General features: G+C 41.4%; 1 protein-coding gene across 1 annotated transcript in view; it reads left to right on the forward strand.

The window, feature by feature from the left end:
* The window catches only part of LOC126175463 (phosphatidylglycerophosphatase and protein-tyrosine phosphatase 1), a 32,956-nt gene extending 16,071 nt beyond the window's left edge, over window positions 1–16,885 (forward strand). Inside the window, exon 4 of the mRNA XM_049922277.1 lies at window positions 16,624–16,885. Within this exon, the coding sequence (XP_049778234.1) occupies window positions 16,624–16,746 (123 nt within the window). The 3' untranslated portion in view covers window positions 16,747–16,885. The remainder of the gene's footprint in view (window positions 1–16,623) is intronic.
* Window positions 16,886–19,082: the final 2,197 nt, after the last annotated feature.

The following is a 19,082-nucleotide window of genomic DNA, read 5'->3' on the forward strand; positions in this document are numbered from 1 at the left end:
TTGAACAGACTGCGAGATGGGGTGTCAAGGTGCAAAGCCAACCTCAGGAAGTGGGGCTTCAGTAATGAGGAGGAAACTTGTCAGTGTGGTGACGAACATCATCTGCTAGTCTGCAGGAACCTACCGGCTGCATGCACTATCTGTGATCTTGCTGCAGCGAGCGAAACTGCTGTGATAACCGCCGAATACTGGGCCCGTCAAAAAATATAATCATCTTGTTGCTTGTTTGTATATATTATTGAATCTGTGTCATAAATACTACTGTACATATTTAATTTTGCAAATTTGTTGTGTGAATCAATACTTTTTGTAATTATTTTATGTCCTGGACTCGAAAAATAAAAATTAAAATAAAATCTTCCATTTTGGTGCCATTGTTATCACTAAGTGATTGAATAAGTCATTTTTATCTGCATACTGATTTTATTCAAGACCAAAACCTCTTAGGATTGTTAGTCAGATAAGATCGCAAAATTTTACTTTCAAAGTCATTGAACACTTCTCTCAATGCTTCCATTACACTAATTTTCGCATTGTTCAGCTTTTGTTTGTCAGCAAGGTTTTGACTTCTCATAAAACTGCAATGAAGGTCTCTTTGTGTACATAGTGACTTTCTCAAATGACTGTTAAATCACAGTGGGCCTTTCCATCCTGTAAATCCCTTCTTGGAACATAGTTGTCGAAGGCATAGTAAATGATGCTTTTGAATTTTATGCATTTGTGCTCCACATCCTCTCCCTCAGCACCAAATATTTGGTGACTACTAAGATACTCATCAGTTTGTATCCGGTCACATTTGCTGAGCAAAAATATTTTACTACCTTTCTCAGCAGTCAGTCATTGACGCTATTGCAGATACACAGTGCTATTATTATATTATTGATACGTTTCTACGTAAGAATGTACATCATGGAATACATGATAGATCAAGTCTTGGATAGTCAATATTGTCATTGTGTCTATAATTAAAAGTATCAACCTGCAACATCCTTCCCATCCTGGTCAACTTTTAGAGGAAAGACTAGTTGGACGGGATGTGAGGTTATGAACCCTTCTCCCCCCCCCCCCTGCGGGCCTGGGGGTTAGAATAGGCCTGAGGTATTCCTGCCTGTCATAAGAGGTGACTAAAAGGAGCCTCACACCTTTAGGCCTTTGTTATAGTCCCTTGTAGGGTTTGACCTCCATTTTTCAAAATTTTCTTAAAGAGCGAGCCAATTGGGGAAGGGCACCTTACATGGTGTATCGTGTCCATCGTGCATGGAGATCTTTTTCTCATTGTGGCATTGCAGTCCTGCTCATCCTCCATCTCTTGGGTGAGGACACCTTCCTGGTTGCCTTTTCCTCCACCCACAGTGCAGTGTCATTTTCTGCGCCGACAATGACCATGGAATTCTTTGCACCTTATATCCAGCACAGTAGCCAATTCGTTGTGGTGGGGCCACCATGCACCCTGTTGGTTGTAGCCCTCTGATTACACAAGGATCGCTCTGCTGATGCCTGCACTGTTAACTCCCCACTTATGTCAAGGAGTAGATGCCCGTCACCCTGGGGCAACGGGACTCCCAGCAATGGCCATCTGGCCAGGTGGCCTTTCTGCTGCTGGGTAGCGCCCGTGGGAGGGCCCCAGGTCGGATTGCATAGCATCAGGGCGGATGACATTCCATGAAGTGTAGTACGTCATCTCTTGCTGGTGGTCCACTGCCAGCAATCTCTAAGCGGGCAAAGTCTAACTTCAGTGCTAAGAAATATGACCCCAAATCGTTCCCCTCCCTGGCCACACCATGGGAGGAATGCCGGGCTAAGGAGACAGTGAAGCTCATTCGCCACGGTACCTCATATGTATGAGGGTTGATGGGGAATCTTTCATGTCGATGAAGCCTCAGTTTTTTGTGGCGCATTTGGAGGACAAGTTTGGGGAGATGGAGGGCGTGTCCAAAAGGCACTCTGGGTCAGTCATGACAACAGCAGCATCCTCTGCCCCGTCATGAGCATCACTCCCTTGTGACAAGTTGAGGGATGTTTGTTACCATCGCACCCCATAAGAGCTTAAATATGGACCAGGGTATTGTATTTCACAGGGACCTTCTTTTGCAGTCTGGCAACAAGCTGCACGCCAATTTAGAGTGTCCAGGTGTTAATTTTGTCCGGTGCGCCTATCGGGATCTGAGGGATCCCTTCATCTTTGTCTTCAAGGGTGACACATTGCTCGAGAAGGTTAAGGTGATGGTCTACCACTGTGATGTCAAGCCATATATACCTCCCCCGAAGCGGTGCTTTAAGTGCTGGAAGTTCGGCCATATGTCTTCCTGCTGTACTTAAAGATTGTGGACGTCCGTCACATTCCAATACTCCATGTGCCCCGCCTCCCATCTGTGTCAACTGTGGAGAGCATCATTCATATTCCTCGCCAGACTGCAGGATTTTACAGAGAGAGAGGAAAATCATGGAATATAAGACCCTGGTCTGACTGACCATCAAGGAGGCTAAGAGGAAATTAGAGCTTTACACCTGCTTTCTGCATTGCCCTCCAGGATACATAGTTCTCGGCAATGCGGCCCCCTGCCCCCTGTGGCTATAAGGGATATTACAGGAACCGTAGCAACTATAATTGAGTGACAGGTGGAGTTTGCATTTATGTCCTAAACTTAGTCTGTAGTGAACTTGTGCCCTTTCAAACCCCTCTTGAAGCTGTGGCTGTCAGAATAAGGACGACGCAGGAAATAACTGTCTGCAATGTATATCTTCCTCCAGATGTGCACTATCTCTGAATGTATAAACTTCACTGATTGACCAACTCCCTAAACCTTTCCTACTTTTGGGAGATTTTAACGCCCATAACCCCTTGTGGGGGGCACTGTGCTTAATGGCCGAGTCAGAGATGTCGAAAATTTACTGTCTCAGTTCAAGCTCTGCCTCTTAAACACTGGGGCTGCCACACATTTCAGTGTGGCTCATGGTAGTTATTTGGCCATTGATTTATCAATTTGCAACTCAGGACTTCTCCCATGTATCTACTGCAGAGCACATGATGACCTGTGTGGTAGTGACCACTGACCCATCTTCCTGTCACTGCCCCGGCGTCAGGCCCACAGACGCCTGCCCAGATGGACTTTAAACAAGGTGGACTGGGAAACTTTCACCTCTCCTGTCACCATTGAATCTCCCCCAAATGGAACATCAATGTGATGGTTGAGCAGGTGACTACAACAATCGTTTCTGTGGCAGAAAACAAGGTCCCTCACTCTTTAAGGTGCCCGCGGCAAAAGGCAATCCCTTTTTGGTCACCGGAAGTCGCTGAAGCAATTAAGGAGCATTGGCAAGCTCTACAGCGGCATAAGTGGCACCCTTCCCTGGAGCACTTCATAGCCTTTATGTGGCTTTGTGCCCGCGTTCGCCAACTTATCAAACAATGGGAGCAGGAATGTTGGGAGAGGTATGCCTCGACTATTGGGTGCCATATGTCACCTTTCCAAGTCTGGGCAAAGATCAAATGTGTTTTCAGGAACACCACCCCAACAGGTGCTCCCGGTGTTAACATAAATGCCGTGTTATCTACCAACGCAAACATGATTGCCAAGCACTTTGCTGAGCGCTATGCTCGAGCCTCTGCGTCAGAGAATTACTCCCCTGCCTTTCGCACTCTCAAACAGCGGCTGGAAGGGAAAGTCCTCTCATTCACAAGATGCCACAGTGAATCCTGTAACGCCCCATTTACAGAGTGGGAACTCCTCGGTGCCCTTGCACATTGCCTCGACACAGATTCTGGGCCAGATCAGATCCGCAGTCAGATGATTAAACATCTCTCGTCTGACTACAAGCAACATCTCCTCGTCATCTTCAACCGGATCTGGTGTGATGTCATCTTTCCATCGCAATGTCGAGAGAGCACCTTCATTCCGGTGCTCAAACTCAGTAAAAGCCCGCTTGATGTTGATAGCTATCAGCCTTACTAACATTCTTTGTAAGCAGATGGAACGTATGGTTTTTCGGTGGCTGGGTTGGGTCCTAGAGTCACATGGCCTACTGGCTCCATGTCAGGGCGGCTTCCGCCATGGTCATTCGACCACTGATAGTAGTCTTGTGTCCCTTGAGTCTGCCATCCGAGCAGCCCTTTCCAGACGACAACACCTGATAACCATCTTTTTTTATTTACGAAAAGCATATGACACGACCTGACGCTATCATATCCTTGCCACATTATACGAATGGGGTCTCTGAAGCCCGCTCCTGATTTTTATCCAAAATTTCCTGTCTCTTCATACTCTCCGTGTCCAAGTTGGTGCCTTCCATAGTTACCCCCCATATCCAGGAGAATGGCATTCCACAGGGATCTGTATTGAGCGTATCTCTATTTTTAGTGGCTATTAACAATCTAGCAGCAGCTGTAGGGCCGTCAGCCGCACCTTCTCTGTTTGCAGACTACTTCTGCATTTCGTACTGCTCCACCAGTACTGGTGTTGCTGAGCGGCGCCTAGAGGGCACAAGGCGCAGTCGTGAGCTCTAGCCCACGGTTTCCAGCTTTCGGCTGCATAGTCGTGTGTTGTGCGCTTCTGTTGGCGTTGTACCGTTCATCCACAAACAGAACACTACCTTAATGACGATCCATTCACTGTAGTGGAAACATATCGATTCTTAGGACTGGTTTTCGATGCCCGATTGACTTGGCTTCCTCACCTTCGTCAGCTTAAGTGGGAGTGCTGGCATCACCTCAATGCCCTCAGTCGCCTGAGCAACACCAACTGGGATGCAGATCGCTCGACACTGCTGCAGCTCTACAGAGCCCTTGTTCAATCTTGCCTTGACTATTGGAGCCTGTTTTATTGTTCGGCAGTGCCCTCAGCATTACTCGACCCAATGCACCACTGTGGCGGTCACCTAGCGACAGGAGCTTTTAGGACGAGTCCGGTGACCACCATCCTTGTGGAGGCCGGAGTCCCTCCATTGCAGGTTAGGTGTGCACAACTGCAGGCCAGTTATGTTACACACGTTTGTAGTTCTCCTGCACTTCCGAATCACCGTCTCCTTTTCCCACCCGTGGTGGTTCATCTCCCGCATTGGCAGCTCAGGTCCAGGCTTCCAATTGCAGTTAGTGTCCGATCCTTTCTTTTCGAACTGGATTCCTTGCCTTTACCACCTATAATCGAGGTCCATTCACGTACACCTCCATGGTGTACACCTAGGCTGTGGCTTCGCCTGGACCTTTCGTATGGCCCTAAGGACTCAGTTAACCCCGCAGCTCTCCGCTGCCACTTCATCTCGATTCTTGACATGTACCGAGGTCACGAAATGGCCTACACTGACGGCTCGATGGCTGATGCTCACATCGGCTTCGCGTATGTCCATGGAGGACATACTGAACAGCATTCCCTGCCCGCTGGCTGCAGTGTTTTCACTGCCAAACTGGTGGCTATATTTCGTGCTCTTGAGCACATCCGTTCATACCGTGCAAAGTCATTTCTTGTGCGTACTGACTCCTTGAGCAGCCTACAAGCCACCATCTTGTGCTACCCTCGTAATCTTTTGGTAGTGACCATCCAGGAGTCCATCTATGCCCTGGAACAGTCCAGTCGTTTAGTGGTGTTTGTCTGGACTCCAGATCACATTGGAATCACAGGCAACGAACTTGCCAATAGGCTGGCCAAACAGGCTAAGTGGAAACTGCTTATGGAGATCGGCTTCTCTGCAACTGCCCTCCGTTCAGTACTATGCCGCAATGTTTTGCAGCTTTGGGAGACAAACTGTGTGCCATTAAGGAGTCTATGAATGTGTGGCTGTTCTCCATGCGGGCTTTTCACAGGGACTCTGTGGTTCTCTGCCAGCTCCGCATTGGTCACGCTTAAGTGACACTTGGCTACCTCCTTTGCCAGTGCGGTGCCCGGCTGATAGTGGCCCATATCTTGGTGAGCTGTCCTTCAGCCTTCAGCTGCCCTGCGACGGACTCTTCAGTTACTTTACTCGTTGCCATTAATTTTAGCTGTCAATGTCTCATCGGCTAATTTAGTGTTACGTTCTATACGTGTCGGTGGGTTTTATCATTCTGTATAAGTTTTAATTCATGTCCTTTGTCCCTTTCTGTTCTCCACTCTAACGCTTTTAGAGTGAATGTTTTAATGTGTCGCAGTGTGGCTGGGTTTTCCTTTTTATTCTTGTGGTCGGCCAGCCACAGCGATCTGCCTTCTTGTTTTTACCCTTCTACATGTTTCTTGCTTTTCTCTGTGGTTTTCCTTTCCTGTTTTGTCCATAGTAGTGTTGGTTGTCCTTCTGTCGTTGTTCTGGTTCTTCCTTTCTCCTGTTATTGCGCTGTACATCTCCTTTCTGTCCCCCGCCCCCCTTGTGTAATTATTTTACTGGGAACAAGGGACTGATGACCTCACAGTTTGGTCCCTTCCATTCTGCCTGCCTCTCCTCCCCCGTTTTAAACCAACCAACCTATGAACCCTTCTGAAGTTCGTAAGGATACGGTTTGTATCTTTCCATCTCTCCCCTCACGAAGATCTTCTGTCCATGTCTTCCTCCACATCTGATGTTGACGACCATCCTCCTACAGAAGGAGGACATCATGCAGCTGGAGTTTTCCTGAACCTTGTGAGCTTACTGGGCTATTATTTTAGATGAGCAAACTAGTTGGTTGCTACCTGTGGTCTTATCAGTAGTAGTATGCAGTGATTGGACAAACACCCAATCTACAATAATTCTGGCTTGACTATATCTAAAAGATCAGTTGTGTATTGCTGTCTTTTGGTCCAAATAACATTTAACACACTGCAGTTGGTGCCCTTAGAAATTACATGCACATTGTGATTTCCCTAACAGTCAGCACTTGAAGGATCTCTGAGCATGGCTTTCCTAATTGTTACTTCACAATGCATTATTTCCAAGCAGTGATGGCACAAAGTCAGTTGTTCGATCTTTCAGTACTTCGGAGAGCTGCTAGATGGATGTTACTGCTTTCACAAAGTGCTACGTGATGTGAAAAGCATATTACAGGTGGCATCAGTTCGTGTACGTTCATTGGTGCAGTGTCCCTCTTTGATTGCCTTGTTCGCAAAAAGTTTGTCTTAAAATGGGGAACAGTTTGACTGATGAAGAAATTTTGGAGGTGCTTGAAGAACCTGTTTCCAAAATTGACAATGATGGTTTTGAAATTGATGAAAGTATTTCTGAGACATCTTATAAGCAGGATCCATACAAAGAAGTCAAAAAAATTTTTCAACTTCTGTGTAACTAGCAGTCACTGTGGCCCAATTGGAATGTGTTAAACATTGATGTGGCTTTTCATAATAGTTTGTGAAATACTGATAGGATCAAGCATAGGTTTGTCAAAACACATTTAAATTCAGCATGATAAATAAAAATGAAATAAGGACCATATCTTGAAAGATAGTGATGTAGCCTAATGCACAGGTGTAAAGTTAACTTGTAAATTTCTTAATATTTAAAGAATAAGAAACAAGTCACAAAGATGGCCTTACAATCATGAATGGATTTACTGCAATTATTTAAATAAGTTCATTGACGGAGCAGACCAAAGCAAGCAGAGTGACATATGAAAGTTCCAAAAGCAAACTAATCTCACAGTTCTAATAATTTGCAATGTTCACAAAAGTTCCACAAAAACTCATCAATGGATCAAGATAATTCAGTCACCACTATTAGCTCTGCTCTTCCCTTGCATAATACTTTACTGTTCCATGTGGTTACATAGAAACTGCACTAAGTCCATAATAAGGATTTACAGAGCAAAGTTATCACAGGTGGCGTGACAAATGCCCAATCTTACTAAGCTTATGGACCAAGACCACCTGTCCAAGGACAACAAGGCATGCTCTTCTTGCATATTCCACAACTTTGTCACATGACCAACCACTGCAGTCAAGATCTACTTTTCCTGGGCCACCTTATCAAAAATATACACTTTTACATTGCTCTGTATACATTACACATATTAAATAAACATATTCATAAATGTACATATGTTTACATCTTGTGCCATGTCTAAATATCTGTTTTGCCCTTTCAAGTGTGTGTGTGTGTGTGTGTGTGTGTGTGTGTGTGTGTGTGTGTGTGTGTGTGTGTGTGTGTGTGTGTGTGTGTGTGTGTGTTTTCTGAGAGTGAGTCACAGAACCTAGTCAAGTGCATGTCAGTATTCTACCAACCACTATGGCTCTACATGATCCAAACCACATTTCTTAATTCTTACATAACTTAAATTCTTTTTCCATAAATTGTTACATCATAGTCCCTACTGCAATGTCATTATGTTGAAGCTAATTGGTAGTGTGCATGCTGGAATTGTTTGTTTTTGTGCAACTGAATTAAATGCTATAAATAATTTAACAACTCTGTAGCATGTGTATCACAAACTATGCTTGTTCATTGTGTACCTGAAGTCATGACCTATCTGCTGGTGTGTATTATGTATTAATATCATGTCTCCAAATATTTATTACTTAGTTATAAATAAATAAATAAATAAACAAATAAACATGTATACTCTACTAACTTCTAAACACAATGTTGTACAAATATGGTGCCAATTTTATTGATTTCTAGAGCTTCCCCTGATTTCTGTTATGTCTGTATTTTCTCTGTAGCTCAACTATAGGCAGTTTTGGACTTATTTTAGTGAATATTTGATTATTTCAATCACCAGACCATCATGATGGTCATCCTCTTCTCGCATTGGTCCCCTTCTGCCATGCCTGGTAACGTTGGGATTTTCCCAGTGTCGCACACTATTTGCACACTAGCTATCCTTCGGCTGTGCCTCATTCTTGCTGCAATGTCATCCAACCTTCCTTACTCATCTTGCCCGGCCACACACACCGCAACAACCTGCTTCTATGCTGCCATCCCAATACTGCGCTAAGCTGTCTGGCCAAGTCACTCATATCGTCACAACTTGTGCTTGGTTGATGAGCAGCATGGAAGTTTTTGAGCAACGTCAGGTACTCTTTCTTTCACATGTTCTAGAAGTTTTCTACCACCATCTGCTGTTGTTGAAACTCTTTGAACAAATACTTTGTAACTGGTGGTTAGTGCTGTGGGTTGCTCACTTCCCAGGAAACAAGTTGTTGTCTGTGGCTCATATTCCTCTTCAATCCTTGTGTGACTGGTCTGGAAGTTGGTGTTGCTTCTACGCTGATTGGGAGTGGGCTGAGATCTCTTTCGCCCAACAGCAACCATCCTAAAACCTTCCTCAGGCAGAGTTTGACAGATCTTACCATTTGATAACAAAATCCTCCCCAGCAAGGTGTGTATGGGGCAATGAATTTCCATGTTGTAGGTTGCTGCGCATGGTACTAGTGCGTCTTGTATGCCATGACAGCTTGCCAGAACTCATTCAGCTTTGTGAGTGCAGAATGGAAGGTATTAGTGTTGTCACTGTAAATTGTGCTCGCTACTCCTAGTCTTCCCACAAACCTGCGTGAAGAGTCTGTCAGTTGATGTATCTGAGTTTAGTTCCAGGTGCAGGATGCATATTGTTGCATGTGTGAATAGAGCATGTATGCTTTGTTCTTAATATGTCTTGTCTGGTAGATAACGGGCCAGCAAGGAAATGGTTTCAGTGATGAGACCTGTTCAGCTGGTAATGAAGCCTTGCTTTGTTTGTCGAACAAAGTGAACCTTCACTATCTTGCAAGGTAGACAGCGGTGTAGAACATGTTTTGCCTGTCGAGCTATAGGAATCCATAAAGCTATTCTCAGTTCAAGTACTACCATGTGTACGCTCAAAGGTGGTGCAGGCAAATGAGTCTGCTGGATTAGCAGGTGGGTGAAATGATGCCGTCCATTGAGTGAAATGGGGCTATCCATCAAGAAGCATTCAATGGTGTTGGTCTCTGCATAATTCTGCGAACAGGCAGATGTCTGCGAGACGAATAAAACCATTATCCAAGAACAGGTTGAAATGAGCTCTCAGAATTTTGTGTCAGAGGCAAGTTGTTTCACAGTGTGTGCAGTTCAGCTGTGCAGTACTGTTGTTGAACGATCTGAATCCAGTATGTATTTGCTTTGTGTTGGTCTTATGCTGTCAGTTCTCTCTGTGTCCTACTTTCTTTTGTTAACTTCTATTTGAAGCGAAGTATCCATTCCGTGATTCACAGTGGTTTGTAGTAGTTCCTATGCTGAGTAGCTGTTAAAGTAGGGAGTGTTGTTTTTACCATGAGCATGTGGTCTGTTAATTTCTTCTTTTGTAGTAACGAATGGTCTTTTGCCTGTATAAGTTGTGGCCATTGTGTTTGGTTCTTTGTTAACCAGTAGGCCCTTGAAACCATATACTACCATGCTGAAGTTCATCTGCTATAGTACCTCTGGAAAGTATAGCAGCTGGATTTTCCTCACCGTGGCAGTGTCTCCACTGTGATGGATTCATTAATCTTTATAATTCCATAGAACTGTTTGACACAGGAAAGGTCATGGCCTATACATCCTAAGGCTACAGTTGAGTCAGTCCACAGTGTTATACGACTTGCATTGTAATTTGTGGCATTACAGAAATAATAAAATGGGCTTGAACCAGTGTTATCATGTTGGAAGTGATGCATTGTACATAAAGGACTGCTCCATAGGCCCCTTCTGATTTGTCGAAAAATACTCTTTCTTCTAAGTCAGTGTCTTTAGAAATACCAAACCATTGGGGCATATGTATGTGCATATATTATGGCAAAATTATGCCCAGATTTCCCAGCATTTGCCTAGATCCATAGATAAGAGCTTGTCCCATTCACTTCCTCTTGACTAAATTCTCAGGAAAATTATTTTTCAGTGAGGGATACCGATAACAGATCTAGTGGGTTATAGAATCTGTCAGTGCTTTAACGTACTTCTTGCTTAAGCTTTCCTCACGAGAGATGTGTTTGTCATCACAAAGTATGCCAGATGGGTGTCCATTGTGGTTGCTTCACATCCTGAAATGACGAAAATGTACACATATAAACTAGCTGTGTTAACACTTGTAGAAGTCGACAAAGAATAGCAGAAAAAATCGTGAAGAATATTCTGGATTTGTCTTTGATTCAACAGTGAATTGCTGATAGAGACACAAAAAACAACTCTTTACACTGATTTGAGAAACATGCTAGTACAAGTTATTCGTTAACTCAGTTGAATCTCCCCCTCTCTTTTTTTTATTGAATACAGCTAAAATGCAGTGTCTAAAATCAGTTTGCATAATATCCATACTGTTGATGTTGTATTGACTGTAATCACTCTGAAGTAACATACTTTATCACATAGGTTTCAATATTGGAATTTGTTGTGTAATTTCATTTGAATGGAAGAAGAGATTTTTTGTAGCTGCTCACCATCACTGAAAAACATATTCATATTTGCCAGCAAGATACAAACATCAGACAGTCCATAAAATTGAGACACAGGTATAAATATTTTACACAGAGTTTCATAAGAGGAAAAACTCCTAGGGCTTAACTTGTGTTTATTTTCTGACATAAACTGGTGGTCATGTCAAGATTTCCGGCTACAAGGAAAACATTCCAGTTGTTTCCTATGCAGCAAGAATTGTGGCAAATACATTATTTATGATAGATAACATCAGCTGTTGCATATAATTTGTCTATTAAATTAATAAGAAAGGCCCATGATCTTTTGTAAAATGAAGAGGGGAAACAAAGAAATTGTAAGTAGCTGGACATAAACCTGCTAGTTTTCTCATTATACGACACTGTCAACTAAGTTATGGCTTCAACACGGCAGCAGTGCCAAGTTACACGGTGTACGCTGTGTAAAGGCTGTTTCTACGAATGGCATTATTTGATATTTAAGTATGACAGATTATACAAAAAGGGATGCACTTTTGATATATCATCATTGTGCTATAGCATTGAAACAGTATACTTTCGTAGTGCACAAATTATAACACTAAAAGTATGAAAGCCTTTAATGATCAGTATGTAATTTTGTGTTACTTTATTACAACTATTCGTACTTCAGCAACATGGTTTTGGAGATCCTCAAAATGCTGGTGTCCTGAAAGGGCTTATGTTCATATCACATATTCTATAATGAAAAAACACTAAATATGAAATTTAGCTCCATACAATATGGCATCTCCTAAGCTCTGTTTGTGACACAAAACCGATACTGCATCTCATCAGCCATGATCCTCTCCATGAGACAAAAATCTGACATGTCAGCTAATTCATTTCACACGTCGCAGTGTAGTGGAAGATGGAATTCCATGCCGTGACGTCACCAGCTCCTCATCCATGCATATTTTCATGTCCCATGAGAGAATGGCTTGAGTGGCAGGATTTTCTCTGATGATATCAATGACATTTCTGTGAACAACACTGAACATGTCAGTTCATTTTAGTTTACTCCGTACCTCTGTATGTGCCTCGTGATGACTGGGTGTTGTGCGATGTCCTTAGGTTAGTTAGGTTTAAGTAGTTCTAAGTTCTAGGGGACTGATGACCATAGTTGTTAAGTCCCATAGTGCTCAGAGCCACCTGTGTATGCATAGTGTTTACGTCAACTTCTGATTGTCATATTTCAATAATTTGGCTTGAATTCGTGGCCCACTTAGCGACTGGTAGGCTGATGTGTTCCGTGAGTGCTGTAAGGTTGTAATATAAATTAATCACCACACTGCCATCTGCAGCACTTCCACCCGTTTGTTTTGCTTTGAGAATCACCAAGCTTTTGACATAATTTGATGCAGTATCTTTCCTCAACACATTCAGTCACCTTTGGAGAATTGGTAATCCGATGAACACACAGTGTAGCACCTCACTCAGCAACCGACAGGCAGCAACTGACTCGCTGGAAGGCGGGGACAAAATTCACGCATGCACATAAAGGTCCCATCCTTCACTGTGTACAGTGGTGCCGCGCTGTTGTCTCCATTTTGCATGGAAAAGTCGAAGGTTGGATACTTTTTAGACAGACCTTATATATAGGTTGAGTCTTGCCTAGAAGATACGGCATCCATGCTATTTATTTAAATATCATTATTTAAATAAATAAATAGCATGTAACAATTGGACGGTTGCTGTTATCTTCTATGTAAGAGTCAACCTATATTTTGTACACAGCCACAGGCTCAAAATGTCAATTTTTGACAAAATAGCATTGAAACAATTTATTTGTTTTCTATTACTGTGTCATTGAGTAAATAAAATCAGGTATTTATTTATTTGTTAGCTCATTAGGTCATGTACAGTACTGTCACTTCGACATTGAACACCTCAAATGTATGGTTTATACTGTATTTACTAAAATTTTCTCATTTTATTTTATACATTATGACTTGTCATTTATTCATACAGTTATAAAACATTCATGAGTTGCATATTTCGTTTGTAAATGGCAAATTAAAACAATACTATTCCATATTAATAAAATGTTCTCCTGTTCAATAGGGGTGATACTATAGATGTATTCATAATCACATCTCAAACTTTATCACATGTATTGATGAAAAATCTGCTCACCAAGTGGCAGCAGGGGAACACACCTACAAAAGGATTTAACTATTACAAGCTTTCAGAGCCAGTGCCTCCTTCGTCTGGCAGAGGAATTGAAGGGGGAGGAAGAGGGGTGAAGGAAAAGGACTGGAGAGGTTTAGGGAAAGGTGTACAGTTCAGAAAAGTCATCCAGAACCCTGGGTCAGGGGAGACTTACCGGACATGATGAGAAGGATAGACTGATTGTTGGAGACTGCAGCGGACGAGATTTGAAAACCTGAGAGCTTAAAGGCGGAAAACAGAGATTACTACTCAAACATCATACATGACTTAACAAGAGAGGAAAGCTAAGTGCATTGTTTATAATAGAGGTGGGCGGGGGACAGTGAAAAATAGATGAGTCAGAAAATAAAAAATGTAAGAAACTGAAATGGAGTGAAGAAAGGATAGTTAATGTGAATAAATGCTGAGACGGAAGGAATTAAATTAAGGTCAGGTGGGTGGTGAAAACTAAGGACATGTTGTAGTGCTAGTTCCCACCTGCGGAGTTCTGAGAAACTGGTGTCGGGGGAAGAATCCAGGTGGCACATGTGGTGAAACAGGCATGGAGATCATGAATAATTGATTATTTTCATTGTTATATTTTTCACTGAGTGGTAGATTTTAGAGTCTTTAGGAGTTTGTTGTGCAGTTTTACCTTCATGTGGTAAGTTCCTTTTTAACAGTTACTATTGTTTGTAGGTATAATGTGTAAGTTATCTTGCTTTCTTGTGCAGTGATTGTAAATGAATTATTTTGTTCATATATTCCCCACAAATTTCAGGTTTTCTGAAAAACAGCAGTATTTTCAAAATCTACATGCAGGGTAATAGCAGTATGCTTAATATGTTAAACAAAGGCTTGCGTGAATCTCTAATATTCTTTTCAGTAATGATTCAAATAGTTCTATAAGTACTCAGTGCTGCATGAGAATTACTCTAGAATATTATATTTTAGATTTGAATGAAAATATCTATTTGTGGTCCATTATGAAACTGTTTAGCTCAATTCCACCACCCCCTCTCACACCCAACTACAAGTTATTATTTTAGACATGTTTTATATGCAGCATAAAACAATTTAATTATCACAAGTCTCATTTGTATTAAAACATGTGGGTGGATGTATTTTGTGTATTTGTGCCAATTTCTTACCACAGCCTGTAATTAGCTGTGAATAAGTACTTTATAGGGCCCAGGGAGATGCCGATGACTTGAGACAGGGCAACAAGACAGTTGTACCAGTGTGCAGTAATTGGCCTATCTGTGTGTATTAACAAAACTGTAATGTAATTGAGAATGTGATTTAGTAAAATTACGCAGGCATAAACAACTGCTATGGCTGTTCCTGTAGCTGAAAGCTTTGTAGCTAATGGAACACAGAGGTCTAGCTTAGTCTGTTTCTTTTACAAAATCTGAACATGTCCTGAGCTGGCCTTGTTTCACATTTTACTTGGTCTTTGAGACTTACAAGGAAAATTCCCAATCGCACCCTCTCAGATTTAGTGGTAAGATCGCACAGTGGATAGCCCATCAAAAACTAAACATACATCAAGCATGACAACAGGAAGAAGGTGTACTGAACTGTGAAAAAAAGCAAACTAGAAACAGTGAACAAGAAGTGCAATAAACAGCAGCCTGAAATAGTAGCAGCACCGTGGGTAAGTGTCATGGTGTTGGACTACCATGTAGGCAAGCTGGGGTCAAAACTCCATCGTGCCTTGTCTACATTTTTGTTTCACAAAATTATGAATGTCTGTCCAGTCATTGAAATGTTTGTTGTCTTTCTGTAGTCTTGGCTATCGTCATACTATACATTGGTTATAGAGTATGAGTCATTTGGTAAGAGTATGTTACTGTTGCAAGTAAATGTGATGAATTATGAGAGCAGGCAAAATACCATGTAGATGTCTCACAGAAATGAAAACAACAAATAAACGGGTGCGAACTATGTGACAACAAAGGTCAAGAATCAAGACTTCCGTAATGGAACGCAACTTCAAAAATGTTAAAAATCATTTTTTTTTTACAGAGCACAGAGAAATTGTACGATTGTGAAACTGTTGCGTTCATTTATTGCAGCGTACATGACAAACTATTATGTTTTCATAATTTCCGTGAGAATGATCGCATTCACATTGATGTGAATACCTATATTGGGCAAGGAGGCATGTCTCTTACTCACTGGTCGCACAAAGTAGGTACATACATAGATGATTACTATTGTATGAAATGCGGAGTGTCACTAATGCTGGGTATGACACCCCAGACATGTGTTTTCTGGTGGAGGTTTCAGTTGACTTGCCGTGTTGTCATCAACTTTTGTGGGTATGACACCCCAGACACGTGTTTTCTGGTGGAGGTTTCAGTTGACTTGCCGTGTTGTCATCAACTTTTGCGGTTCCCATTCAAAAGCCACTTCCTTTCGGCTGGTAATAGAGTAGTTGTGCAGAATCAACTGTTGTTATAGGTCCCTACCATACACCTCGCTGTTGCAAATGGTTGCTACCATCATGACATAGACACAGATTTAAGTAAAGTGAGCAGTAGGGGAAAAAAAGGGCACTGGGAAGTTTTGAACACAGCTTGTCCACTTGGCAGTCCAACACTGTAACCACTTTACCACAATGCCAGTGCACTTCGTGACTGTTCTGTAATGCGCTTCTTGTTCTTAGACCATTCACTGTTTCCATTTTGCTTCCTGTTTTTGTGCTCGATTTGTTTTCAGTTTTTGACGGGCTATCCACTGGGCCCTCTTACCACTAAATCTAAGGGGATGGGATGGGGAGTTTCGCTTATTAAGTTACTTCATTTTAATTTGTTAGATGCTCTGAAAACCTCTCATGAAGGTTGCTTGCATGATTTATGTACTTTTACATAACTTTAATCACTGTGTTCCATTGTTAGTATTTATGCTTTTGTAGTGTACTTTTAATTGTGAGAAATGTGTTGAAGTAAACAATACTTGGACTATCATGTTATACGTATCCTCCAGTTTCACACAATTATGTCACCTCTGGGATAATTTTTAAATGTTGTAGCTATGTAGATGCAATGTTAAGGCTTAATAATCTGTCAGCTCAAATCAAATATGTGTGCTTATCAATAAGGGAACTTATATGATCTGTAAACTGATCAATGAAATTTCTTGCTTTAAGAAAAATAAATGGACTCCAGAAGATGCAGTGAAACATATGAAGAGGAAAAGGCCTCATATTCTGTTGCACACTAAACAGTGGGATGCTCTCAAGATGTACCATAAAAATAATGTAAAATGTTAACAGATCAATGTCCTAGAATTTTATGAATATCAGTCCACTTTTTAAAAGTGTTCTGATAATGTTATTAGCTGTTGAACTTTGTAAGATGTGTTGAAAGAGATTTTTTAATGAATGATGGAATAAAATGTTTTGCGTGTAAGTAATGAATTTTCCATGGTGAATTTTATGACCTATTTTTCTGAGTGTAGACTGCACCTGTCAGCACTTTGATAATTTTGATATTCAGAGTAACATTTGTTACTGCACTCTAATCTTTGATTTTTTTTTTTTTTCAAACTGCATTTGACATTTTATTTTAATGTAATGGACTTATGTTTATGCTAACAGCAAAAAACAAAGTAGCCTATTCGGTAAAGTCATCTTTCACTTCCTTGTTTGAAAGTGGCCAGTTGTATATGTTGAGGGTTTCCAAAGGTACATATCTTTTGGTCCATCTGTCTTTGTGCTATTTTCCTTTTTGACACTGGCATTTTCATACCAGTATTGAATACACAAATCTTCTGCAAGTTTGAGAAAACTTCCAGCAACTGCAGGTGCATGCGGCAGGATGAAAAAATTGTTTCCACTAATTTGCAGAAGCTACTTCTGGAAGTAGACGAAACTTGCGGAAGTAGACTTGCTGGCAGTGTTGCCACGTCGAAGAACTTGCAGAAGCAGCTTCTGGAAGTGGCTTGTAGAAGTTGACTTGCTAGTGAACATATGCCTTAGGATGTGTTAAAGAACCACATTGTGTGCCACCTGTTTCACCTGCAACTTAGCCTACATAATTGTTCCATTTAATATACCTAAAATGCTTCTAAAATGCTCAAATGCATTTGAGATTTGGATGTGGAGGAGAATGGAGAGAATAAGCTGGATGGAGAGAGTGAGTAACGAAAGAGTATTGGAAAGGGTTGGTGAGAGAAGATGTCTGCTGAAGGTTGTAAGAGAAAGGAAAAAGAACTGGTTGGGACATTCATTGAGAAGGGAGTGCTTGCTAGTAGATGCTTTGGAAGGATTGGTTTGTGGGAGAAGACTGAGAGGAAGGAGATACAAGATGATAGATGACATAAAGGGAAGAGGAAATTATGCAGACCTAAAGAGGATGGCAGAAGACCGGACAGCCTGGATGATCATATACCTACCAGTTGTTACACCCTAGTATTTGTATGAGTTGAGAGATGATATTGTAGACATAGGCTACTACATTTATTTTTATGAAGTACAAGGTTTTTACATTTCTGAACATTCAAAGTAAGTTGCCATACTTTGCACCACTTTGAAATCTTATTAAGAGATCTAACTAGTGGTGAATACATGAGGGAGGGTGTCCGGAACATGCACCCCCCTCCTCCCCCCTTTGTGGGGCCGCCCGCATTGCCACCCGCGCTGCTCCCCCAGTCAACCAGCACGCTACTCATTCATTTTTTGGTCAGTCGACTTGACTGAATCGAGTTATCAAGTAGTTGTACTTTCCTATGTAGCACGCGCATCCGTGTCATCGTATTTTATACGTTTCTGTCTGGCACATAGATAGCTAACATGTACCTACGAGAAAAGTCGCAGCTATTCTAGTGATCTCGGTACACTATTCCGTTTGTCATTTCTTTGAGAAAAGTCGCGAATATTCTATGGTTTTCTTGTATAAACAACCTTCTTCAATACGTAGCATTATAAATACGGACTATTCGCCGAATAGGAAGCTAGTGTACCTTCAGAAGCAGAAATATTAAGAGTGAAGAAGGAATAAGTAAAAAGTCCTAGTTGTACCAAGTATAACTTTCTTAAACTTTGTATGTGACTTGATTATTTTTTATTACGGTAAAAGTAAAGGTAGCTCAAGATATCTTTAGTACCCCCTTCTTGAGGTTTTTTTGCATCCACTTCTCAATCTGACTGAATATTTGTGCAGCCTTTTTCAGACAGCTGCATCACCTGCAAAAATTCTGAGCTAACTGTTAATACGAGGATGGTTTGATAAGTCTGGTAGAGAAAAGTGTTTGTTTCATAAAAACTCACCTTACTTCTTGACATAGTCTCCTTGAGGGATATACACTTGGTCCAGTTTTAATGGATCTGGGAGATGTTATTTTTTTACCGTATTTGTCGATACCGAATTGTAAATGTTTTCTTATATTTTTTATCAGAGTTTATTATAATTTGCCTTATTATATGTTAATTTACTTATATTTTTGAGAGTGATAACATATTGATTACTATTAGTAAATGTATTGAAGAATAGCAAAGAGACTGATTACAAGTGGAAGCTTGTGTGTTGTGTAAAATATCTTTGACGCTGGAGTCGTCTTTGACTGTACTCAGTCGGCAGTTAACTCTTGGCGTGTGTTGACGGAAGA

Source organism: Schistocerca cancellata, chromosome 1 (assembly GCF_023864275.1).
Source record: "Schistocerca cancellata isolate TAMUIC-IGC-003103 chromosome 1, iqSchCanc2.1, whole genome shotgun sequence".
NCBI lineage: Eukaryota > Metazoa > Arthropoda > Insecta > Orthoptera > Acrididae > Schistocerca > Schistocerca cancellata.